The sequence below is a fragment of the Diplotaxodon limnothrissa genome, linkage group LG2 (genome assembly GCF_057381915.1).
Source record: "Diplotaxodon limnothrissa isolate DT_005_m linkage group LG2, D_limnothrissa_male_GT1.1, whole genome shotgun sequence".
Lineage (NCBI taxonomy): Eukaryota > Metazoa > Chordata > Actinopteri > Cichliformes > Cichlidae > Diplotaxodon > Diplotaxodon limnothrissa.
The window spans coordinates 15775360-15798079 of record NC_140597.1 but is presented as its reverse complement, the minus strand read 5'-3'; the positions used below and the strand labels follow the sequence as shown (position 1 = coordinate 15798079).

Sequence of the window (22720 nt, the reverse complement as noted above, 5' to 3'; positions counted from 1 at the left end):
TGAGAGTATGTGTAAGAATGTAGTGGTACTGATTTTCAAGAACAAGGATGAAGTAAAGCTGGAATAAGGGGATAACATCGGTCTATACCATGAATCTATGGCAAAGTGCTGTCGAAAATATAAATTAAAAAGACGAGATGATCAGTGTGATGATCAGGAGTGACTTGACTTGCCAAGAAATATCACTACTGTCATGAACCGTAGTTCAGCACACAAGCTGGACCCAGAAGCAGAGACAACACGCCAAGGTGCACGCAAAATAAACTTTATTTTTAACTAAGGTTGTCCTGGAAGGGTCAAAGGAAAACATGCCGATTAACTGGAAAACCAAGGGACCGGGAGGTAAACAACTCAGGAACGCCGTAGTCGGGACTGTGGTAAGCTGCAACAGAAAGAGGAAGAGAGTTAGGGAACGGGGAAATAACAGCATAAGCAGGGTAGAGTTGTTAATCTTACGATCAAGGCTGGGCCATGGGAACCGGAGGGAGGGGTGAAGGTCTGCAGGAGAGCTCCAGGGAAAACAGAGGAGATGAAGACCGGTGGTGATCCGAACTCCAGGTGGGCAGGAGGACAGGCAGGTGAGGGCTCAAAACACGCCAAACGGTTACCTGAGCGCACAAGGAAAGAATTAGCGTTGTTTAAAGCAAGTCAGAATTTCACAACCACCTTCACGTGGGGCCACGTTACCGCTGAAAGGTGACTAACGGACTGGCGTGGAGCAGCTGGCTGAGCTGGGTTAAATAGTCCACTTGATGATCGCCTGGGATGGGATACAGGTGTGGAGTCGACAGCCACACCCGTGGGCGTGGGCATCCCATCAGCTCCTTGGACACCGGGCCGCGGCCCATGACAACTACAATACAAGGTTTGACTTTGGGATGTTGAAGAAGAAGTATAGAGAAGGTCAGAAGGAGTTTCACTGTGTCGTTGTGAATCTAAAGAAAACATATGATAGAGTACTAAAAGAGGAAATGTGGTACTGCATGAGGAACCTGGCAGTTTTAAACAAAAATGTGTTGCTGGGGCAGGACATGTATGAGGACAGATGCCTGATGTAGTCCCATCCCCACATGAACCCTACTGCACACCTCACCATTTTCTCACTGAGTCCCTTGTTTTTTGCAGTAGTGATGGACAGGCTGACAGCTGAGGTCAGCAGGAGTCTGCATGAGGTATAATGTTTGCTGATATGTGATCAGCAAATATGAGCTGCAATGAGCTAAATACAATATGATAATGAGATCTGCTATGATGAGTAGGTTGAGGATGCTGGCACTGACAAAAGGACAGGTGGCAGAGCTGAAGAAACATTTAAAGATACAAAGTTAAGATGGTTTGGACAGAGGAGGGATAGCAGATATACTGGACAAAAGATATTCAAGATGTTCTTCCAAGCTGGAGGAAAAGAGGAAGACTGCAGGAAAGATTCATGGATGTAGTGAAGGATGACATGCAGGGGGTTGGTGTAACACAGGAGGATGCTAAGGTAAAGTACATGATCCTCTGAAGTAGCCCCTAAGGGGACCAGAGAAGAAGAGTCCCTTGGGGTTCTAGTTCTAAGTGAGGTTTTCCTATAATGCTGTCACTGCATAGTCACCGTTGGCTTTGCTTACTCCTTTGTGTAAATATTTTTTCAACATCTTTTAGGATCATTATACAGCACTGCATACGAATATTTCTATTAAATATAAAAGGATAAAAGTTTGTACGGTTGATTTGGGAGATGCATTTGTTTTATTTTTTCTTTCTATTTTTAACATTTCAATCCCATCTATTATGAGTGAAATGAACATTCAGAGAACTCTTTCACAGTACAAACATAACCCTTACTACTTTTTTGAGTAATGCCTCAGAAATCTGAACTCTTGCCCCAAATGAGGTGCTTGCACAATCTAAATGTCATTTAAAGCTGACCCACTTTATTTCCTGGAACTTAATCACCCCAGACCCCCTACACGCTGATTCAGAAGTGACTCGCTTCTTGGAAATACAATATATTTCAATTCATGAGCTGTGAATTTTGATAGAGACTGTCACTTTAGTTTATTCATGTTTATTTTTTATTTGCTTGCCCTGGCTGCAGTGCGCATGACGAGGCTGTCAGTAAAACAGCCCACAGCCAAAACACTGTTCAGGGGGATGGGTGTGTGTTTGTGTGAGTGTGTAGAATCATCCAGCTTTGGTTTGGGATGTGAGTGTCTACCTAGCAAAATTTAGCCTGGTCTTCTTTTGTGCACATAATCAGGTCATCTCTGAGTGTGACTTCACCATGACCTTCAGCCTCTCCTGATTTCAGTCAAAAACTTGTAAGGATCATTGAAGGCTGAGTTAAGCAGGAAGTGAGCACAGGTTTATAGACTTCATGGTGCGGTGCAACACATAAATTCCACTATCAGCACCATTTGTCCTTCATTTAAGACAGGGAACCATTGATGGGCATATATACATGGATGAAATATGTCAGGATCAGTAATATGAAAAAATATAGCGTATATTGTTTAGTACTGTGCAAAATTCTTCACCTAACTTTCTGCTTTTTTCTTTTTTTTAATGTTGCTAGGAAAATGGGAAATAGTTCCTGTGATTTACTGAAATACACAAATGTATTTGAAATCACAGAAAGGGAAAAAAAATTCCTTTCTTGTTGTTTTTTTTTTAAATTTTGTTTTGCTTTTGGTTTTAGTCCTGCAATAGACTGGTGTCCTGTCCAGCATGTACCCTGTCCCTCGCCCTAAGAAAGCTTGGATAGGCTCCAGCCTTCGCTGACAACTGTGAATTGGATAAGCGGAAGAAAATGGATGGACAGATGAAGTTAAAGAGAACTTAATTTTTGTCCATAAACTTAAAACGCTTAAAATTCACTAATAAACAAATGGGTACAGAAAACAATGCAAAAGCTTATATGAAAATTATTAGTTATTATTAGTTGTGCTAAAATAAAGAGTTCAATAATAAAAAATGAAGTGTTCCCTTTTAGGGACATTCTGACCCTCTTGGGCGTTCTAGTTTTAACAGATGTTAACAGATGTACCCAAATGCAGACTTGGACCCAAATGCAGACTTAATGCACTTGGTTAAAGTATTTACAAGACTTTATTTACACAGGGGGAATGGAGAATGTGGCTAGAGCTAGGAGTAATAATAATAATGGATTGCATTTATATAGCGCTTTTCGGGACCTCTCAAAGCACTTTACAATTCCACTATTCATTCATTCTCACACTGGTGGAAACAATTTACAGTTGTAGCCACAGCTGCCCTAGGCCAGACTGACAGAAGCGAAGCTGCCATATCGCACCATCAGCCCCTCTGGCCAACACCAGTAGGCGGTAGGTGTTTTGCCCAAGGACACAACAACTGAGACTGTCCGAGCTGGGGCTCGAACTGGCAATCTTCCGATTACAAGACGAACTGCTAACTCTTGAGCCATAATCGCCCCTAAGTGTTAGTAGAGAGCAGAATCCGGAGGAAAAGCATTTGCCACTGAGTGACTGATCTCAGGGGTTGTGATGGAAACGATGGGAACGATGGAACGGGAATTCAGCAACAGAGGGAGAAGAGGTTATTGGATGAGTGAGGGAGTTTGAGGCTATGTTGAGAATGTTGGAGGTGGCATTTGCTTATTTGCAGATCTGGGTTGGAAAACTCTGGGAAGGGTATTCATGGAAGTGTCCTGTGCGAGGAGGGAAAAAGCAAGAGGAGAGGGATTGTTCTCTGCGTTTCCAGAAGTGCTGTGGCAGGCAGGTGAGGAGGCATAATGATGAGCCTAATAGGAAACAGACCATGAAAGTGGAATGGGAGACCCAGTGCTGGAGAGAGATCACAACAGAAGGTGAGTCCAGAAGGTGAACGAGGAGATCTAAACAGGGAAAACAAGGTTAAACACAGTGAAGGAACAAGAGTGGCTACAGGTGTTACCAGTCTGTAACCACTGTAGATAGCAGAACAAACTGGCAAGGAGTAGTAGGCAGAGCTGGTTTAAGAAGCCCTCCTGTTAACTGTTTGCAAATTAGGCCCAGGTGAAACATTAGAAACTCCACCTGACAGCAAGTGGAAAAACCCCCCAGAGCTCCGAAGGAGCCTGACTTATCGTATGTGATACTATGGTTGCATTACCACCCCCAGCCAGTACAAAGCCTGTGTAAAATGTAAAAAGTGAAGCTAAACAGGATCAGTAGCTTAAATTCAAACTGATGAGTGTTACCCTTGATCCAGCCCAGTGGTTTTCAAACTTTTTCATGTATTTCCCACTTCAGAAGCTAAAAAAAACTCCTGATCCTTCAATTTGTATCAATCAAATCATTGGTTCAAATGATTGCACCACTGCAGTATAATGAATAAATCAAAACGTCACATAATCCTGCTAAATCAAATCATTTGTTGATTTAGCAGTCAATAAACAGTCTAGCACTTTCATATTATTTGAATAACACACAAAAAAGCAAATAATTCAATTTGCTTTTAAGGTCACTTTATTTCCTTCACTGACCGATGGAGTGCTCCTTACTACATAGTGGGATGTTGTCTGTCACAAAATTCAAATCTGGAAAGAATCTCATGATCAGGTTCATGCTGCCTTTCTTTCAGAGAGTTATGAGGATGAACTGGCTGAGAGAGCATGCACCAGTACAAGGACAGTAATGCAGAAATCACAGGGAGAAAGTACAAGCATCAGAGACTTTCCTTATTTATCTATCAGCTACTCTGCAAATGGTGAAAACCAGATTTGAACCCCCGACTCGACTTTTTTCTATGCCTAAATGCTTTCTATCTAAAAAACTTCCTCTTTAAGAGGAAGAAACCTCGGGCAGAACCAGGCTCAGAGAGGTGCAGACATGTGCTGTAACTGTTTGGGGAAAGGGGAGGGGAACAGGACAAAAGGTGATTTACTAGCAACTAGCAACCCAAATACCTGCTGAGATTACACATGTCCCTGAAGGATAAGCTACACTTGGCTTCCTCTGTCACCCAAATCACCTGGGAGCATCCTCTGGGAATTCCTTTTCAATGCCTGTTCCTATTCAACCAAAGACCTACTGTGTGTATGTTACCTACCAAGCTGCAGATGATAAAAGAATAACATGGATAGATGTATGGATAAACACAGGTCACAGATGAGAAGGAAAAACTACATATTGAGGGTCTAAGCAGGTTGTGGAATGGCATTACTTTCTGAATGGCCTGGCAACACCAGGCTGCGGCACATTAGAAATGAACAAACCTTATTATTGTGTATTAAAATGCTTATCAGACCTAATTACTCATTAACTTATGGTGTCAAAATGCTGTTCAAAGTAAAGCTGGACAAGGACAATGTGTTTTAATGTGTCTAGAAATAACCCTAAAGGACAAATCAGACACCAGCCTTGGGCAGATTAATGCTAAAACTACACTGACTGTCTTTGATAACTGGCAGTAGGTATGTTTTTCTTAACAGATATAGAGGCTGAAAAGTGTTAATCTGTGCAAGCTACTGATAAAAACAACAGCCTGATCAAACTGCACTTCTCCATATCAAACCATTTTCTTGCATCAAAATCTAATGAAACTGACTGCTGCATTTAATCTAATTAATTAAAATGCATCTATGTGTATTATTTCTGCAACACACACACACCACAGACGCCTGTTAAAATAAAATTGAATTTTTAGGGACTTAGACTGGTTCCAAATGCAAATAGAATCTTACAAAGATGATATAATGTCAAAATTTAAGAAAGCAAAGAAGCACATGCTACATGTATGTAGTGGGCAATGATGCCAGTTAGTATGACAGTGGTAAAATTACATGATGGGAATTTTTCAGGATCTGGCAAAGCTTTTAGCAGTACTCAGAAATGAGGTGAAATAATCACTTTAATCGTCATTCCGTGACAACAAAACCGCATATTAAACTTTTAATTTAACAATTTCAAAAGGCATTTTCAAAAGCTTATAAGATAATATGTGATGTCTCCCCATGTGTCTCTGACTCATCTGATGACTTCTATATTGATTGACTGATAGTTTTCCCCCCCCCCCTCCTATCCTACTTTTATTTCCAGTGGCTCTCAGAGGTGAATGATGGCTGGTGCTGCCTCTTTCATCGACCTGACAGGGTTTCAAGGTTTTTCCACAAATCCCCAAATGCACGGTCCAACAGTCTCTATGGCATCTATTGTCACAGCCAAAGCCTCACTATTTGATATATAGATGCAATATTGTCTTCAGCAGGAGACAGGAATTAATGTGACTGGATCAATGGGGATCACAAGCACTGTGGATAACAGTGTGCACCATGGACAGCCAAAATATAACACAGAATATATGGTCAAGCAGTCCCACATACTGTAGACTGCTTACTTAATGCTAACTGTATTTGGACTTCTTGCCAAAACTGTGACTCCAGAATAAACCATCATTCTAACTTCACACTTAAACCGCAGGTCCAACCAACAGCAGATATTTTGATTAGATGTATTTATTACCCTATTAAGTAGGCCATATAACTTCTTGGTTCTTAATGACACAAAAATACCAGAGCTTCTCATGGGTTCTGGAAAACCAGAGAGATGAACCAATACTATAGGCTCAATACAACATGTCTGCACCTTTATTTGTAGACATTAGTCACTACTGTTGACGAGTCACATGCTCAGTTATAAAAATGAAATCCATTAAAAGCATTGGTTCCCAGGGTCAAGAGCTTACATTTTGTCTATCTGTGAGTTTCTGCAACAGCAAAAAGAAAGAATATCTTCACTTTATTTTTAATGCCCAGAAGAAGAGCATTTCACATGTAGAGGAATAAAAAAAGAGCTATTACACAAACCTGCACTGCATGTTTGCTTCTTTGTGTCTTTCTATATTTTTCTGTGCTTCTTACGAATCCCTGTTAATGACTGAAAACAAGCAGTTTCAAACTTTTGGTACCACTTTACAATAAGGCTCCCCTTATAGATGCTAATAAATAGTTTATAGCTATATTATTAATTAATCTGTAAATGCTTTATAAACCATTATTAATGGTTTATTATGCATTAGTTGAGGGTGAGAAAGAGGAAAAAAACTGACCGGTTTCTTGCCAAATAGTGAGCCAAATGTGTTCACCTATATATTTCATCTAGAGTTGCTATATTAAACATTTTAGACTAAGTTACTATCCTGTAAGCACAATCAGCATTTGTAAACATATTTTTTATCATATAAAATTGTACTTCAGAAATGCATTATAAATATCCACAACTATCAATCGGAGCTTTGTTGTAAAGTGTAAAGCATAAAACCATTTATTAATGAATAATAAATATTTATAAATGCCAAATGGGAGCCTTATTGTAAAGTGTAAAGCATGACACCATTTATTTATGACTAATAAACATTTATAAATGCCAAATGGGAGCCTTATTGTAAAGTGTAAAGCATAACACCATTTATTAATCACTAATAAACATTTATAAATGACAAAAGATAGCTTTGTTGTAAAGTTTAAAACATGTCAACATTTATTAATCACTAATAAACATTTATAATTGCCAAAAGTGAGTCTTAAATGTATAATGTCACCATTTATAACACTTAGACCTAAATTACAATCAGTGCTTGAAATAACATTTAACTACTGTCAAAAATGGCAATGTATTGTAAGAGTAACACATGTAAAATTAAATGTGTTTTTTAAAACACCAAACAGTCACACACTCCAAAAAAAGTTCATGCCAGACTGGTTCAAACTGGAAATATTTTTTGTATGTCCTTAAATAAGCGTCCCAGTGGTCCATCAGGGTGTCGCGAACCAAGCCAAGATGACCACTCAAGAACCATCAGGTGTTCCTCCAGCAACTTCTCAGTGCGATTTCCTCTTAGTCTACGGACATGTCCTTTGATGGTCATCCAAGCCCTTTCGATATGCTGTGTATGACTGCCAGATTGAGGATCTACAAACCACCTGCTGTGATTTACAGTGTAATGTCTGTACCCTATGTTTGTCAAAACATTCTTGTAGGCTCTCCACTCATCACTTATAATGGCACTACCCAACTTAACATGCTGTCTGATCAGAGGAACAAGGTGGCGCCTTGATCGTTTTTCAACAAGTTTTAACACGAGCCTTCGCCTTTTGTCTTTAATTCCCATCATTCCAAATACCCATTTCTTCCTTTTCCATGCATTTCCAAAGCGTCCACGTGCATACTGAAAACAAAAAGAATAAAATTAAACAGAATTAAAATGAAAAAGAATAAAATTAAATATCTACAAAGAAACATTCAAAAAGATGGTTGCTTCTACTAATTTTTTTTACTTATGGTAAAGGTTTCCATGTTTAGAGGACACAGTCAGATCTGCATTGATTCTAACAAACCTGTCTGAGAGTTTACCAACCTTTCGCTGATGACGGAGACAGCTTTCATCTATAACCACAAATTCTCTGTCACCACCAAGACGGTGTCCATTGTTTATTCTGTGTCTTTTAATTGCACGTATACAAACATGCCGAATGTGTCTTGCCATGCTACTTAGTGTTCTGGAGCTGCCAGCCACTTCATCATCGATCATATCTATTTGTCTGAGCCTGAGCCCTTGTGAAAATCTGTGATAGAAATTGAGGCAATTATTACTTACTGAGGCCCTAATTTTATTTCACAAGTCTCGTATTGGTGTTCAATTATGAAAGGTGCATTGCTATTAATGTCTACATCTACATATACCTGTAAATGAACTTCATCCAACTGAAAAGAGATGTTTTTGATTTCTCAAAGAGGGAGCCAGTTCTAATTGTTCTGGAAACTTTCCTATGACTTGCTCTTTTGCAGCACCTGAGAACATATCAATGAGTTAAGTAAAGAAATGGACCCTTAAACAAGAGCATTAATTGAAAAGATAATCACAAAATTAAGTATGAAGAAAATAATAATGAAAAGAGGTTAATGCTCCCTCTTGCATTGATAACCGAAATATTTTGTTATATTTACTACATGCACTACATTATCATGCATTATACATACCACATATATTGGTCTTTCTTCACCACGGAAATCATTTTCATCTTATGGTGACAAACAGGACATCTAAGCTTCTTTTTTAGCAGGTGTTTCTTCTGCAGCCATTTAATGAGCCTTAGTGCCTTATACAGTGGGGCAAAAAAGTATTTAGTCGGCCACCGATTGTGCAAATTCCCCCACTTAAAATGATGACAGAGGTCAGTAATTTGCACCAGAGGTACACTTCAACTGTGAGAGACAGAATGTGAAAAAAAAATCCATGAATTCACATGGTAGGATTTGTAAAGAATTTATTCGTAAATCAGGGTGGAAAATAAGTATTTGGTCACCTCAAACAAGGAAAATCTCTGGCTCTCACAGACCTGTAACGTCTTCTGTAAGAAGTTTTTCTGTCCCCCACTTGTTACCTGTATGAATGGCACCTGTTTGAACTCATCATCTGTATAAAAGACACCTGTCCACAGCCTCAAACAGTCAGACTCCAAACTCCGCCATGGCCAAGACCAAACAGCTTTCGAAGGACACCAGGAAAAGTATCGTAGACCTGCACCAGACTGGGAAGAGTGAATCTACAATAGGCAAGCAGCTTGGTGTGAAAAAAATCAACTGTGGGAGCAATCATCAGAAAATGGAAGACATACAAGACCACTGATAATCTCCCTCGATCTGGGGCTCCACGCAAGATCTCATCTCGTGGGGTCAAAATGATCATGAGAAGGGTGAGCAAAGATCCCAGAACCACACGGGGGGACCTGGTAAATGACCTGCAGAGAGCTGGGACCAAAGTAACAAAGGTCACCATCAGTAACACACTACAACGGCAGGGAATCAAATCCCGCAGTGCCAGACGTGTTCCGCTGCTGAAGCCAGTGCATGTCCAGGCCCGTCTGAAGTTTGCCAGAGAGCACATGGATGATACAGCAGAAGATTGGGAGAATGTCATGTGGTCAGATGAAACCAAAGTAGAACTTTTTGGTATAAACTCAACTCGTCGTGTTTGGAGGAAGAAGAATACTGAGTTGCATCCCAAGAACACCATACCTACTGTGAAGCATGGGGGTGGAAACATCATGCTATGGGGCTGTTTTTCTGCCAAGGGGACAGGACGACTGATCCGTGTTAAGGACAGAATGAATGGGGCCATGTATCGTGAGATTTTGAGCCAAAACCTCCTTCCATCAGTGAGAACTTTGAAGATGAAACGAGGCTGGGTCTTCCAACATGACAATGATCCAAAACACACCGCCCGGGCAACAAAGGAGTGGCTCCGTAAGAAGCATTTGAAAGTCCTGGAGTGGCCTAGCCAGTCTCCAGACCTCAACCCCATAGAAAATCTGTGGCGGGAGTTGAAAGTACGTGTTGCTCGGCGACAGCCCCAAAACATCACTGCTCTCGAGAAGATCTGCATGGAGGAATGGGCCAAAATACCAGCTACTGTGTGTGCAAACCTGGTAAAGACCTATAGTAAACGTTTGACCTCTGTTATTGCCAACAAAAGTTATGTTACAAAGTATTGAGTTGTATTTTTGTTATTGACCAAATACTTATTTTCCACCCTGATTTACGAATAAATTCTTTACAAATCCTACCATGTGGATTCATGGATTTTTTTTTCACATTCTGTCTCTCACAGTTGAAGTGTACCTCTGGTGCAAATTACTGACCTCTGTCATCATTTTAGGTGGGGGAACTTGCACAATCGGTGGCTGACTAAATACTTTTTTGCCCCACTGTATTTAGTTTGTTTTCCTTCTATTCTGGCGCGCAATCTCATTCCCAAAGACATTCTGGTGGAAAAAAATGAGTAATTTATTTTATTATCACCTCGAAACACCGTAAAATACTCTATGGGAGTCTAGTGCAAATCGGTTCAGAGTTAAAGAACTTCACATGCTATATAAAACAAGTCCTATAATCAAAAATAGTCCCACGCAAAAAAGAGGATTGTCTCACCTGTTATAATATATCTCCGACTTTGTTATGTAGATCTAACCCGCTGGATTCATGCTAAAAAAAATGTGTTCTGCTGCCAAAGGGAGGGAAAACAAATTTAATTTAAACGCAGAGGAGCTTATACAACCATCCAATCACAGTTAACTTTATTAAGGAAAGCCCCTCCTCTCAGAGCGCGACAGGCAGTGGAGCGCTCTGGAAGGTCAAGCCAAAGGGGCACGAACAGACACACTGAAGGCGCTCGTTCAAGTTGCTGCGCCATGGATGGAGCAGAAGATAAAAATTTGTGTGCGTCTGCGACTTACACAGTTAGCACACGTTCGAAGAGATACAAAAAGCAGAGACTGGATGATCTAGATTGCACTAAGCCAACGACGTCAGCAGTTAGACATGAAGGTGAGTATAATGCTAGCTAGCTAGCTACCGAGCCATTTGGCTGCTAGCTACAGTGGCTAACTAACATCACATAACATGTGAATGGCTCTATTACTATTGGTTATTCCAAACGATTGATATCACTTAGTTGTATATTTTTAGTTTTGTTTATGTGCATCATTAAATTTATATTAAACACCCTGGTAAGGCAGTACACATAAGAATTATTTGCCTTGTTTTAGAAATGTCTGAACCACCACATGTGTATATAACATAATTTTTACAAAGTGGCTTTTTATAAATTCAAGTTGTAACCGTTTTTAATCAATATTTTATTTGAGTTTCCCAAGTTTAGATTATAAATTATTTTAGTATTGTAATTTAATAATTGTTTGTTCTTTAGATTCTTCTTCTAATCCTGCCCCTACTGCAACTGCCCTTCTTAACAAGGAGCGAGAGAAACTGACTTTTCTTAAGGAGGAACTGGAGCGCAACACCCTGATGGACCACTGGGACGCTTATTTAAGGACATACAAAAAATATTTCCAGTTTGAACCAGTCTGGCATGAACTTTTTTTGGAGTGTGTGACTGTTTGGTGTTTTAAAAAACACATTTAATGTTACATGTGTTACTCTTACAATACATTGCCAATTTTGACAGTAGTTAAATGTTATTTCAAGCACTGATTGTAATTTAGGTCTAAGTGTTATAAATGGTGACATTATACATTTAAGACTCACTTTTGGCAATTATAAATGTTTATTAGTGATTAATAAATGTTGACATGTTTTAAACTTTACGACAAAGCTATCTTTTGTCATTTATAAATGTTTATTAGTGATTAATAAATGGTGTTATGCTTTACACTTTACAATAAGGCTCCCATTTGGCATTTATAAATGTTTATTAGTCCTTAATAAATGTTGACATGTTTTAAACTTTACGACAAAGCTATCTTCTGTCATTTATAAATGTTTAGTAGTCATTAATAAATGGTGTTATGCTTTACACTTTACAATAAGGCTCCCATTTGGCATTTATAAATGTTTATTAGTCCTTAATAAATGTTGACATGTTTTAAACTTTACAACAAAACTCTCTTTTGTCATTATAATGTTTAGTAGTCATTAATAAATGGTGTTATGCTTTACACTTTACAATAAGGCTCCCATTTGGCATTTATAAATGTTTATTAGTCCTTAATAAATGTTGACATGTTTTAAACTTTACAACAAAACTCTCTTTTGTCATTTATGTTTAGTAGTCATTAATAAATGGTGTTATGCTTTACACTTTACAATAAGGCTCCCATTTGGCATTTATAAATATTTATTATTCATTAATAAATGGTTTTATGCTTTACACTTTACAACAAAGCTCCGATTGATAGTTGTGGATATTTATAATGCATTTCTGAAGTACAATTTTATATGATAAAAAATATGTTTACAAATGCTGATTGTGCTTACAGGATAGTAACTTAGTCTAAAATGTTTAATATAGCAACTCTAGATGAAATATATAGGTGAACACATTTGGCTCACTATTTGGCAAGAAACCGGTCAATTTTTTTCCTCTTTCTCACCCTTAACTAATGCATAATAAACCATTAATAATGGTTTATAAAGCATTTACAAATTAATTAATAATATAGCTATAAACTATTTATTAGCATCTATAAGGGGAGCCTTATTGTAAAGTGGTACCCATTTTTGTGTGTGGGTATTTCAGATCCTGTTCCAAAGATGATTCTGCCTTGTCTTTCTGCCTGCACACTGTGCCAGTAAGAAGCTGTCCTGTGTCTCCCGTTCTCTTTGAGGACATTCATCTCCTTGTGGCCATCACTGTGCTTTTCATACTTTATAAAAACAAAGACATCTGATGCTGGTACATGTTAGATGCTGTTCTCTAGAGCACACCAATTCTGCTTTGCACTTTAGATTGGACTGCTAACTTTAAAATAACTCTTTCTGAGCCTGAAGTAACCCATTCCCATGGCTTCAGTGACTCATATCTGGACTTAATTAATATTTATACATACTGTTTATACATATTGTGATCAATCAAGGCCGCTCTCGAGATTCATATTTCACTATCTGACAGTTAGTGTGAGAAAAGTGTCAGAACACAGTGCCACAGAGTTTATTCTTCAAATAATATATATATATATATATATATATATATATATATATATATATATATATATATATATATATATATATATTATGGAATGCCCTTTAGGAAAATATTATATATATTCCAACCAAAGTCTGAATATATAGAATGAAACTTGAATATATAGAATGATCTTCTGAATATATGAAATGAAACTTGAATATATAGAACGATCTTCTGAATATATAGAATGATCTTCTGAATATATGAAATGAAACTTGAATATATAGAATGATCTTCTGAATATATGAAATGAAACTTGAATATATAGAACGATCTTCTGAATATATAGAATGAAACTTGAATATATAGAATGAAACTTGAATATATAGAATGAAACTTGAATATATAGAACGATCTTCTGAATATATAGAATGAAACTTGAATATATAGAATGAAACTTGAATATATAGAATGAAACTTGAATATATAGAATGATCTTCTGAATATATGAAATGAAACTTGAATATATAGAACGATCTTCTGAATATATAGAATGAAACTTGAATATATAGAATGAAACTTGAATATATAGAATGAAACTTGAATATATAGAATGATCTTCTGAATATATAGAATGAAACTTGAATATATAGAATGAAACTTGAATATATAGAATGAAACTTGAATATATAGAATGATCTTCTGAATATATGAAATGAAACTTGAATATATAGAATGATCTTCTGAATATATGAAATGAAACTTGAATATATAGAATGATCTTCTGAATATATAGAATGAAACTTGAATATATAGAATGATCTTCTGAATATATAGAATGAAACTTGAATATATAGAATGATCTTCTGAATATATAGAATGAAGCTTGACGTCACGGAGGCGCTTGCGCCATCTAGTGTTTTCCTTGTTTGTACCTGCGAGGAATGGCACTATGAGCCAGTCCGCACGGAATTTTGTGGCTCAAATTCTAAGTAATGAGGAGCTAATTAACACCTTGGCAAATGCATGTTCTGGCCAACCTAATATTTGTACTAGTGTACCGCATCGTACTACTGATGAAGAAATTTATTCACTTTTTCATCGTGGAAGACCAAATGCAGTGAACCTCTCCGGTCAGATAACCCCTGGCTATCCAGCTAACGTTATGGAGAACGTGCCTTCCACATCACAGGAGTGCCCCACAACAGGTCCCATCTACAATCTTAGACCTTTTACTCGAAAGGGCCCAAGGCAGAAGAGGTAAGAACAGAACTAAATGCACTGAAATTACTAGTGGAAGGTTAGTAATAGCCCGTAGGTTTCAATTGCTCGACGAAGCTAAGTAAACAAAAATATCACAAAAAAACAAAACAAAAAAACTGTGCGATAGACTGACAGCGTGTGGACGTGGAGACTAAACTGTGCACAACAGTTAATTTGTTTAATTGTGGAAACATTTCTATAATATTTCACGTCCCGTAAGCTTAATCTGCAAACATTGTGTAAAAGCAAAGCACATCAGTTGTTACAATACATAGTTGTTGGCAGTATATAATTTAATGAAACCTTTTTTAAAGCAACAAAAAGTACTCCGTGAATTGAAGACATTTGTTTATGTGATTGTTAAGTTTCTCCACCCATCCATCCCACTATCTTCCATCATCTATCCATCCATTCATCCATCCATTCTCTTCCACTTATCCAATTCAGGATTCCAAGAGCCTATCCTAGCTACCATGGGGCTAGAGGGTGTTTATTAATGCAGATTAGACATGTGTACAGCATGGTGTATTTTTTTAATTAAATGTACTTCATTGATCAGAGAAGTGTAATATAACATGCAGAAATGTTTAATTTGCCTTTATCCTCCATTAGGTTTCCAGCACAACTAAGCAGGTCACATTCTGTGGCTCAGTCTTTCACCAAAGAAGTGATTCTCTTGCCAGACCATCTAACTACACATGTGCCAAGGCGTAACAAAAAAGCTTGGCTTTTTGAAAATGGACATATAAAATCTGCACTGGAGTTTAGCTGTGACTGGGACTCAGACAAAGTAATGCAGGCAATAAGGACTGCCTTCCAGCCAGTTGTTGAAGGATGCAGGTAAGCATTAGATCCTTTTTTATAAAAAAAATATATTTTTTGTTACTTAGATTATTATACTATTAAAGGTCAACTTTGGGTATTTCCAAAAAGGATCTGGGAGCACCGATCAGATGACTGGATTGATATCTTTTAGAGTTAACAAAAATTAAGCCTTTTAATGTATTGTATTGTATTGCAGTCTGTTAGCCTTAACAAAAATTTCATATACACTATGTTTTCTTCCTCCCCTAGGCTACAGATTTTGCTGGCATGCCACACCAAACTAGTTGAGCCATCACTCACTTCCAAACAGACTTTGAATGGAGACCTTGTGAAAAAACTGTTTTATCAGAAGTCAATTTATGTCAGACCTGACAAGGTCATCTTATGTGAGGACAATGAATCAGTAAGTAATCCTGATCATTTCAGCAAATGTATGTATTTTCATAAAATGAGAGTGAAAAAGGCAAAGATGGATTTTAAACTCCCTTAAACATTGTCACTTGTATTATGTTTTAATACATAATACATAAACATATTACTAATATTTATTATGACATTTTGTTGTCAGTATAATGAAATGTATTATCTGTTTTAATTTACAGACATATTCTGATGGAGAGAGTAGCCATACAAGCAGGCAGGATTTCACAGAAACGTTGAATTCTGACAAATGCGGTAAATATTCCTATCTAAAAGTCGCTCCAAATAAACTGTAAATTAAGTTGGTTCAGTGTCTGTTACTTAGTCATCTTAGGCATTGTGTCTTTAGCTAAGTGTCAAGTCTTTGTTAAAATCATATTTAAATTTAGTTTAATATTTTGAGCAGGAAGAAATGTACCCCTAAATACATGAAAAGCAAAAGCTATAAATGTGATTAGATGTTATTCAAAAGTTAAACTCCTGTTCTTTGTGTTCTCACAGTTGAAATTTCTAAAGAAGTTCCCTCAGCCATTCCCATTGTTAACGCACAGTCCATGTCTGTTGATGATGAGGTCATCTGGTGCGTTGCTACCCAAGATGTTTGTACTGTTGAATCTTCCATCTCTGCTGACACCCTCACAATGTCCACCAATCCTGCTGTCGTTGCTACTGATGAGGATGAGCCTTACTCCAGTGGAACATCTGCCTTTGTCAGTTACAACACACCTGGCTTATCAGCGGGTTCTTCTGCCAGTGTTACTGGTGACACACGTGTCTTCTCTAGTAACACCTCCAGTGTGTCCAATGGACCTACCCAGCCAAGTTTATCCAGCACATCCTACAGGTATGTGTTTTGTACATGTTTGTATCTTTTAATCTTTTGAGCTATATTGTGCAAAAGTCATGACCCACCCCTGCTTTCTTTGTATTTTGCTGGAAAAATAGGAAAGAAGCGCAGTGATTTACTGAAGTCTACAAAATTCTGTCTACAAACAGACATGGAAGCGCAGTATATTAGAGTAGAACAAAACTTGTAGAATTTTAATGAGCTTAAAATTCAAAATGTGATATGAGCTACTTTAGTCTTCAACATAGCTTGAACTCTCTTAACCAAGCTTTCTTGATGGTGATGTCTTCTTTTTATTGAATTTCTTTAAGCATGGTTCAGGAATAGTTTTCCAGGCTTTTTGTTCTGTTCTCTGTCAAGATGATCCCACACAACTTTAATAATGCTGAGGCCAATCTATGTATTGTGATAATGTAATTCTGTCAACATCATTTATATGTAATTTAACTAAATAATTTACAAAACATTCTGGCTTTGCAGTACATATCTTGGCCTGTTTGAGGAAGAATACCTGTCAGATGACCCCGACCTCCAAGAAGCCATTTCAAGGTCTTTAGACTCAAGTGCAAGTGAAAGGTCAGTACAACACAAACTTTTACATGTTGAAAGGTCAACATATTAACCATTATTTTATGTTTGTTGCGGAAAAGGAGTCATCTACTGTCTAGTTTTGGATCAGTTTGAATAAGCAAACTACGAACTGCAACCTGTGATTTCTGTTGTCATTTGAAGATTACCAAGGCTATCAGATTACTTATATTTTACTTGATATATGTTTTGGTTTATTTTTACTTTTTTGAATGGAGGTTGGTTGTCAGTGTTGGATCTTGTTGTTTTTCTTGTTCTGCTTGTATTTATATAGTGTATTTATACTATTTATAAATACTAGTGTATTTATGACAAGATAAAAATGTAAACTTAGTTTAACTTAAACTTAATCTTTTTTCCATTATCACAAACATTCTTGATTTGTATCTCTTTTTTGTTAAATATCAATTACAGTCTTAAGAATGGTACATCATTATTCTGTTGGTGGGTTATTGCCATTGAGACTAGTATATTTCTTTACTGTTTTTTTTTTTTTGTGTGTGTGTATGTTTCAGTGACGTCCAGAGCTTAGAGAGAATCTTGGAGCAGATTGTTACTAGAGTAAATAATGACAGCACTGTACGCTTCAACATCATAAGGCGAAATGTGTGGGATGGAGCATCCAGAGCCATGGGCAGATCCAATTTTTCACCAGAGAAAAAAATAGATGTGAAGTTTACTGATGACTATGGAATATCTGAGGGTGCTGTTGACAATGGAGGACCTACTCGGGAGTTCTTCCGACTTTGCCTCTGTGAAGTCAAGGACAAACTTGGCATCTTTGAAGGTCCACCCAATGCTAAAGTTCTTACGTGCAATTCTAAAGGTACTTATGATTTTATTAATTGTTGCCATTTGATTTATTTTACATCAATACATTATACATCAATTGGTTTGTGATTACATGTACGAGTTTAGTATCTCATACAGTTAACTAAACACATTTTTTTGGCAATGACAGAATTTTTGTACCACCACAGAGGATTTTAAAAAATTAAACCTAGATTGACTGAAGGGAAGATTGTCTGCTTTAGTTGAAAGGTTTGAAACAGTACTACATATTTAGAAATTCTGGTCATTTTTATACATGCTCTCTCATTTCTCAAAAGTAATTATTCAAATGACTGATATGGTGTAATTCAACAATCAAGAGATGCACTTATGAATGGAAACACAGATGTTTTACAACAAGGTGCAATAGTAAATAACTGGAAGGACTTTGCCAGAAAACATCTAAAAGAACTATGCTATACTACTATGAAGATATGGACAGATGACACCAAGATTAACCAAAATGATGGAAGGAGAAAAGCATAGTAAAGAAAAGAATAGCTTAAGTCACACATGGTGGAAGCAGTGTTATGACACGGGCATGAGTAGCTGCCATAGAACCAAGCCACTACTGTTGTCAATGATAGCACTGGTGATTTGTGAAGTGTAAAGGGCAATCTGTTCAGATTCAGCCAAATGCAAATGCTAAATTGATTGGACAGTGTAAATTGATAATAACCCAAAGCATAACAAGCCAGCTCAGTTACCTGATCTGACTGTAAGGCTGTAAAGAATTGTAAAGAATTTTAATCCTTGTATTAAAAAATAATACATAAAATGGTGTTAGCTTTCAATCACTTGTCTAAAGCAACCATCTTTAAAGATGGTGGATAATGTATAAAATTGACTGTAATTCCTAATCAGCTGGTGCCATTTTTTAATAAAATACCTCGAAGGAATTGCACTTTAGTATCATCTTGATTGTTTGGTATTAAAATCCAAGGTGGTGGTGCACAGCAAAATTAAGATGATTTTGTTATTATCCAAACTATTATGGGTGCAACTGTATGGGCAATATTTTTTTCAGAAATAATATTTGGTAACTTGTACTATAAAAAATGCCACAGTAACAAAAATAATGATGCAAGCTTTTGAGATGATGTTTTATTTTATTTGTTAACAGCAATGAAAGATAATGGATACTACTATGCTGGCCAGATCATGGCAATGTCAATTGCCCATGGGGGACAGAGTCCATGTTTCTTGTCTGAACTCTTCTATGAGTGTCTTCAAAAGGGTCCAGACAATGTAAAAGTCAGCACTGATCATATTACTGATGAGGAAACAAGGTCACAAGTGCAGTCGGTGAGCATATTTTCCTTTGGTTCTTTCAATTTCATTGTAGGTCTTTTTTTGCTTGTCCAACATTTTTACTAACACTTCCCTAATTTTTCTTGCCCGAGTCCTGCACCTTTCTAGTAACAGATCAAACATTTTAATGGCTACAAGAAGGAAGAACTAAAAATGTGTGTGGCAGGTCATGGTTCTGTTGGTTCTGTTGGTTACAGAATTTAATGATTGCACTTGTTTTCCAGCTTAATAACTTATACCTCAGCCTCCTGATCGGTTATGGGGTTTCATAGGGTTAATGTACTAATTAAACACTGAAGCTATTAGTTTTGTATGTTCTACTAAATAGTAGAGTCAAATAATTCATTTTATAATTTCCTCATATTGTTTTTAGATCATACAGGCCGAGAATGATCTACAGCTGCAAGATGCAGTTGCACAGGCAGCCAACTTGATCAGTCTTGCTGGTCACAATGTTTGCATAACACTTCAAAACAAACAAGAAACTGCTTTGGATCTGGCTCACTGGTATGTCCTTCAACGGACCCGTGCACCTTTTGAAAGGTATGTCTAAACACATACTGTAATGGTAAAAAATTAAGCCTGTCAAACTAAAGTCACTGTGTTGTGAAACGGGTATTAGCCTGTTTGGGTGGTACAGGTCTGTAGCGCTCCATGCTAGTACAGTTCATAACAAAACAGATATCTTTCATTCATGAAATTAAAATTCACATAAAACGTATCTGTGCCGATGTAGGCATGTGTTTAAATATGTAAATAAAAATAGATTCAAATTGAGTAGCATTTGGGTTGATTGTAGACTGACAGAAAAGGTATGCCAATGGAACAAGAGACCAGATGTATTTGAAAGCAATTTGTCACTTTTACTCCAATTCATGACAGGTCCCTGTGTATCATATTTCAGCTCAGTTGTTCCATGTATAGGCATTCTTTATCTGTATCTAAGACAGTCTGGCCCTGTAAGGGGAAAAATGTTCTTCACCTCTGATACAGCAGTCCACAGGAAAGTAAAATGTAATTAGTTCAGAAATGTCTCTTGATAAAACCTCAAAACCTCTTGTTATGATACAGGTTCCAAATCCAATCAAATACAAATATAATAATAGTAATATAAAATACAATTTGATTTTGTTTTATTTTGGCTAGGTTCAGAGATGGCTTGAGGTCTCTAGGTGTCCTAGATGCTCTACAGACATACCCTCTTCAGATGAAGTGCCTTTTCGTGAAAGCTGGAATGGCTCTCAGAGCAACTGATATGGAGAATCTATTCCAGATCATTCACTCCGAACGAGGGAGTAATGCATTTCAAGATGAGTGCCGGACCCTGGCTTTCTGGCAAGACTATCTTCAGGAGGCAGAATGTGAGTTTACTACTTGGCACATTGTTTGACCATAAATCAAAATTCTCACTTTTGTGCAGCAGCATCATGAAATTACAGACATAGATGCCATAACAAAAAAGGTAGATAGATAGTACTGATGCAAGTGCTGGGTTTACAAAGAACATTGTATCCAAATGTGATTTCAGTTTGACTTCAGTGTATTAACAGGATAAATAAATAACAGGATAAATAGGAGGATAACTAAATAAATAAATTATTACCAATCCTGTATACTGAGTACAAATAATAGGCTATTGCTGCATCCACGTACATTTAATATGTTGTGGTCTCCACTAACTTCTTTTTTTGACATTGTGGTTTCACTGTATAGCCTAAATAAGCTTCATGTGTGTCTTTCAAATTACAGCTTACTTTTAAAAATATATACATGTTTCACTTTTGATTTAATCTTTTAGTAATTTAATGTATCTGTACATCAGTAGTCTTAGTCAGAATATCATTATGATTTTGTATTTTTCTATCTTATAGTTGAAAATGATGTCTCTTTGGAAGATATTCTTGTTTTCTGCACTGGATGTGACAGCATACCAGCCCTGGGTTTTTCTCCAAAGCCAAGCCTTGAGTTCGTCACTAACTGCAGATTTCCAGTGGCCAATACTTGTGAAAATATCCTTCGTATACCAGTTCATGCAGTGTACACTACTTTCAAATCAGACATGGATTTTGCAATACGGAATTCACCAGGATTTGGAAGAGCATGATGTGTTTTCTTAAGGATTGGTGACATGATGAGGATTTGGGTTTTTTTCTATTTTGCATATGCATTTTTTATTTTCTTGTTTTTGTTAATGTTGTTAACCCCGCATCAGAGTACACCCTGGACAGCAGTAGGACTGTATAGCCTAAATAAGCTTCATGTGTGTCTTTCAAATTACAGCTTAAATACCAGTTCATGCAGTGCACACTACTTTCAAATCAGACATGGATTTGATAAGCCGAAGAGAATGGATAGAATAATTTTGTTTCAGTTTATACATGTGGGGCATTTTTTTGTTTTTTGATTGTAGTTAATTTGTTTTCCTGCTTATATGGCATGTTTTGTCTCTGGTATGACCCATAGTAACATTACATTATTTAGCACCCCTGCAGTGAGCAAAATAATATGCCACAATCTCATTGTTATATAGAATTAAGTTTTCTCAAATGCTTCCTGTGTTCAACTATTCCACATAATGTGAATTTTCAAATGAGATGAGTTAAGCTTTATTTCAGTGTCCCATTTGAACATTTATGCTTTACACAGAACTTTGTATTAATATCATTTAACTTTTAGCTTAACTCACAGGTTTAAAAATGTTTTTGTTAGGTTTTGGTAAAGTTTTGAAAAGTATTACAGTAACCCTACATACTAAAAGGTAGAAAGACAGTATCTCCAACACTGGCAGCAAAGTTGTCTATAAATGTGACAGACATTGGTTAGGTCAAACCTGGTTATGTTACAGGTTGAAATATGAACATTATATCACACTATATGACATTACAATCTTATCAAATTATTATATATTATCAAAGTATTATAAACAATAATAATAATGATAATGATAATAAACATAACCTGGTTTGCAGGGAGTGTTTTAAGGATTTTGTTTGCATATTTTACTATACTACTTGATAACACAGGCTCATTGTAGATTGTTTGGGGTTTTTTTCCTCTTTCATTTTGTTTTTTTAAGACCAGCCCTATTACTGCAGAATATTATTTCCTTCCTATGGGTACTGGAAATACACAAATAAAGTGTTCTGTGTTTCTACTTTTTATGTAATTTGTGTCTTTAAAAAAAAGTTTAAAGAGTTTAAAATGTAT

At 36.9% G+C, this 22720-nt stretch overlaps 2 protein-coding genes across 3 annotated transcripts; one reads left to right on the top strand and one right to left on the bottom strand.

Annotated features, from left to right (window-relative positions):
- Nucleotides 1–7707: 7707 nt before the first annotated feature.
- On the bottom strand, nt 7708–9094 carry LOC146638313 (uncharacterized). Its single transcript, XM_085367605.1, has 4 exons — nt 8985–9094; nt 8688–8795; nt 8362–8569; nt 7708–8172 (listed from the first exon to the last, which is right to left on the bottom strand). Exons 1-4 carry the CDS (start codon nt 9023–9025, stop codon nt 7708–7710), a joined length of 822 nt encoding a protein of 273 aa, XP_085223731.1. The 5' UTR covers nt 9026–9094.
- Nucleotides 9095–14380: 5286 nt separating this feature from the next.
- On the top strand, nt 14381–21617 carry LOC146638312 (uncharacterized). 2 transcript variants are annotated; one of them, XM_085367591.1, is made up of 11 exons: nt 14381–14688; nt 15304–15531; nt 15766–15919; nt 16119–16191; nt 16465–16780; nt 17264–17359; nt 17887–18197; nt 19326–19507; nt 19887–20056; nt 20660–20874; nt 21385–21617. In XM_085367591.1, the coding sequence occupies exons 1-11, from the start codon at nt 14381–14383 to the stop codon at nt 21615–21617; spliced, it is 2286 nt and encodes a 761-aa protein (XP_085223717.1). The 2 variants fall into 2 exon arrangements, with proteins under 2 accessions (XP_085223717.1, XP_085223710.1); XM_085367584.1 differs by having other exon boundaries at nt 16438–16780.
- The last annotated feature ends 1103 nt before the right edge of the window (nt 21618–22720 follow it).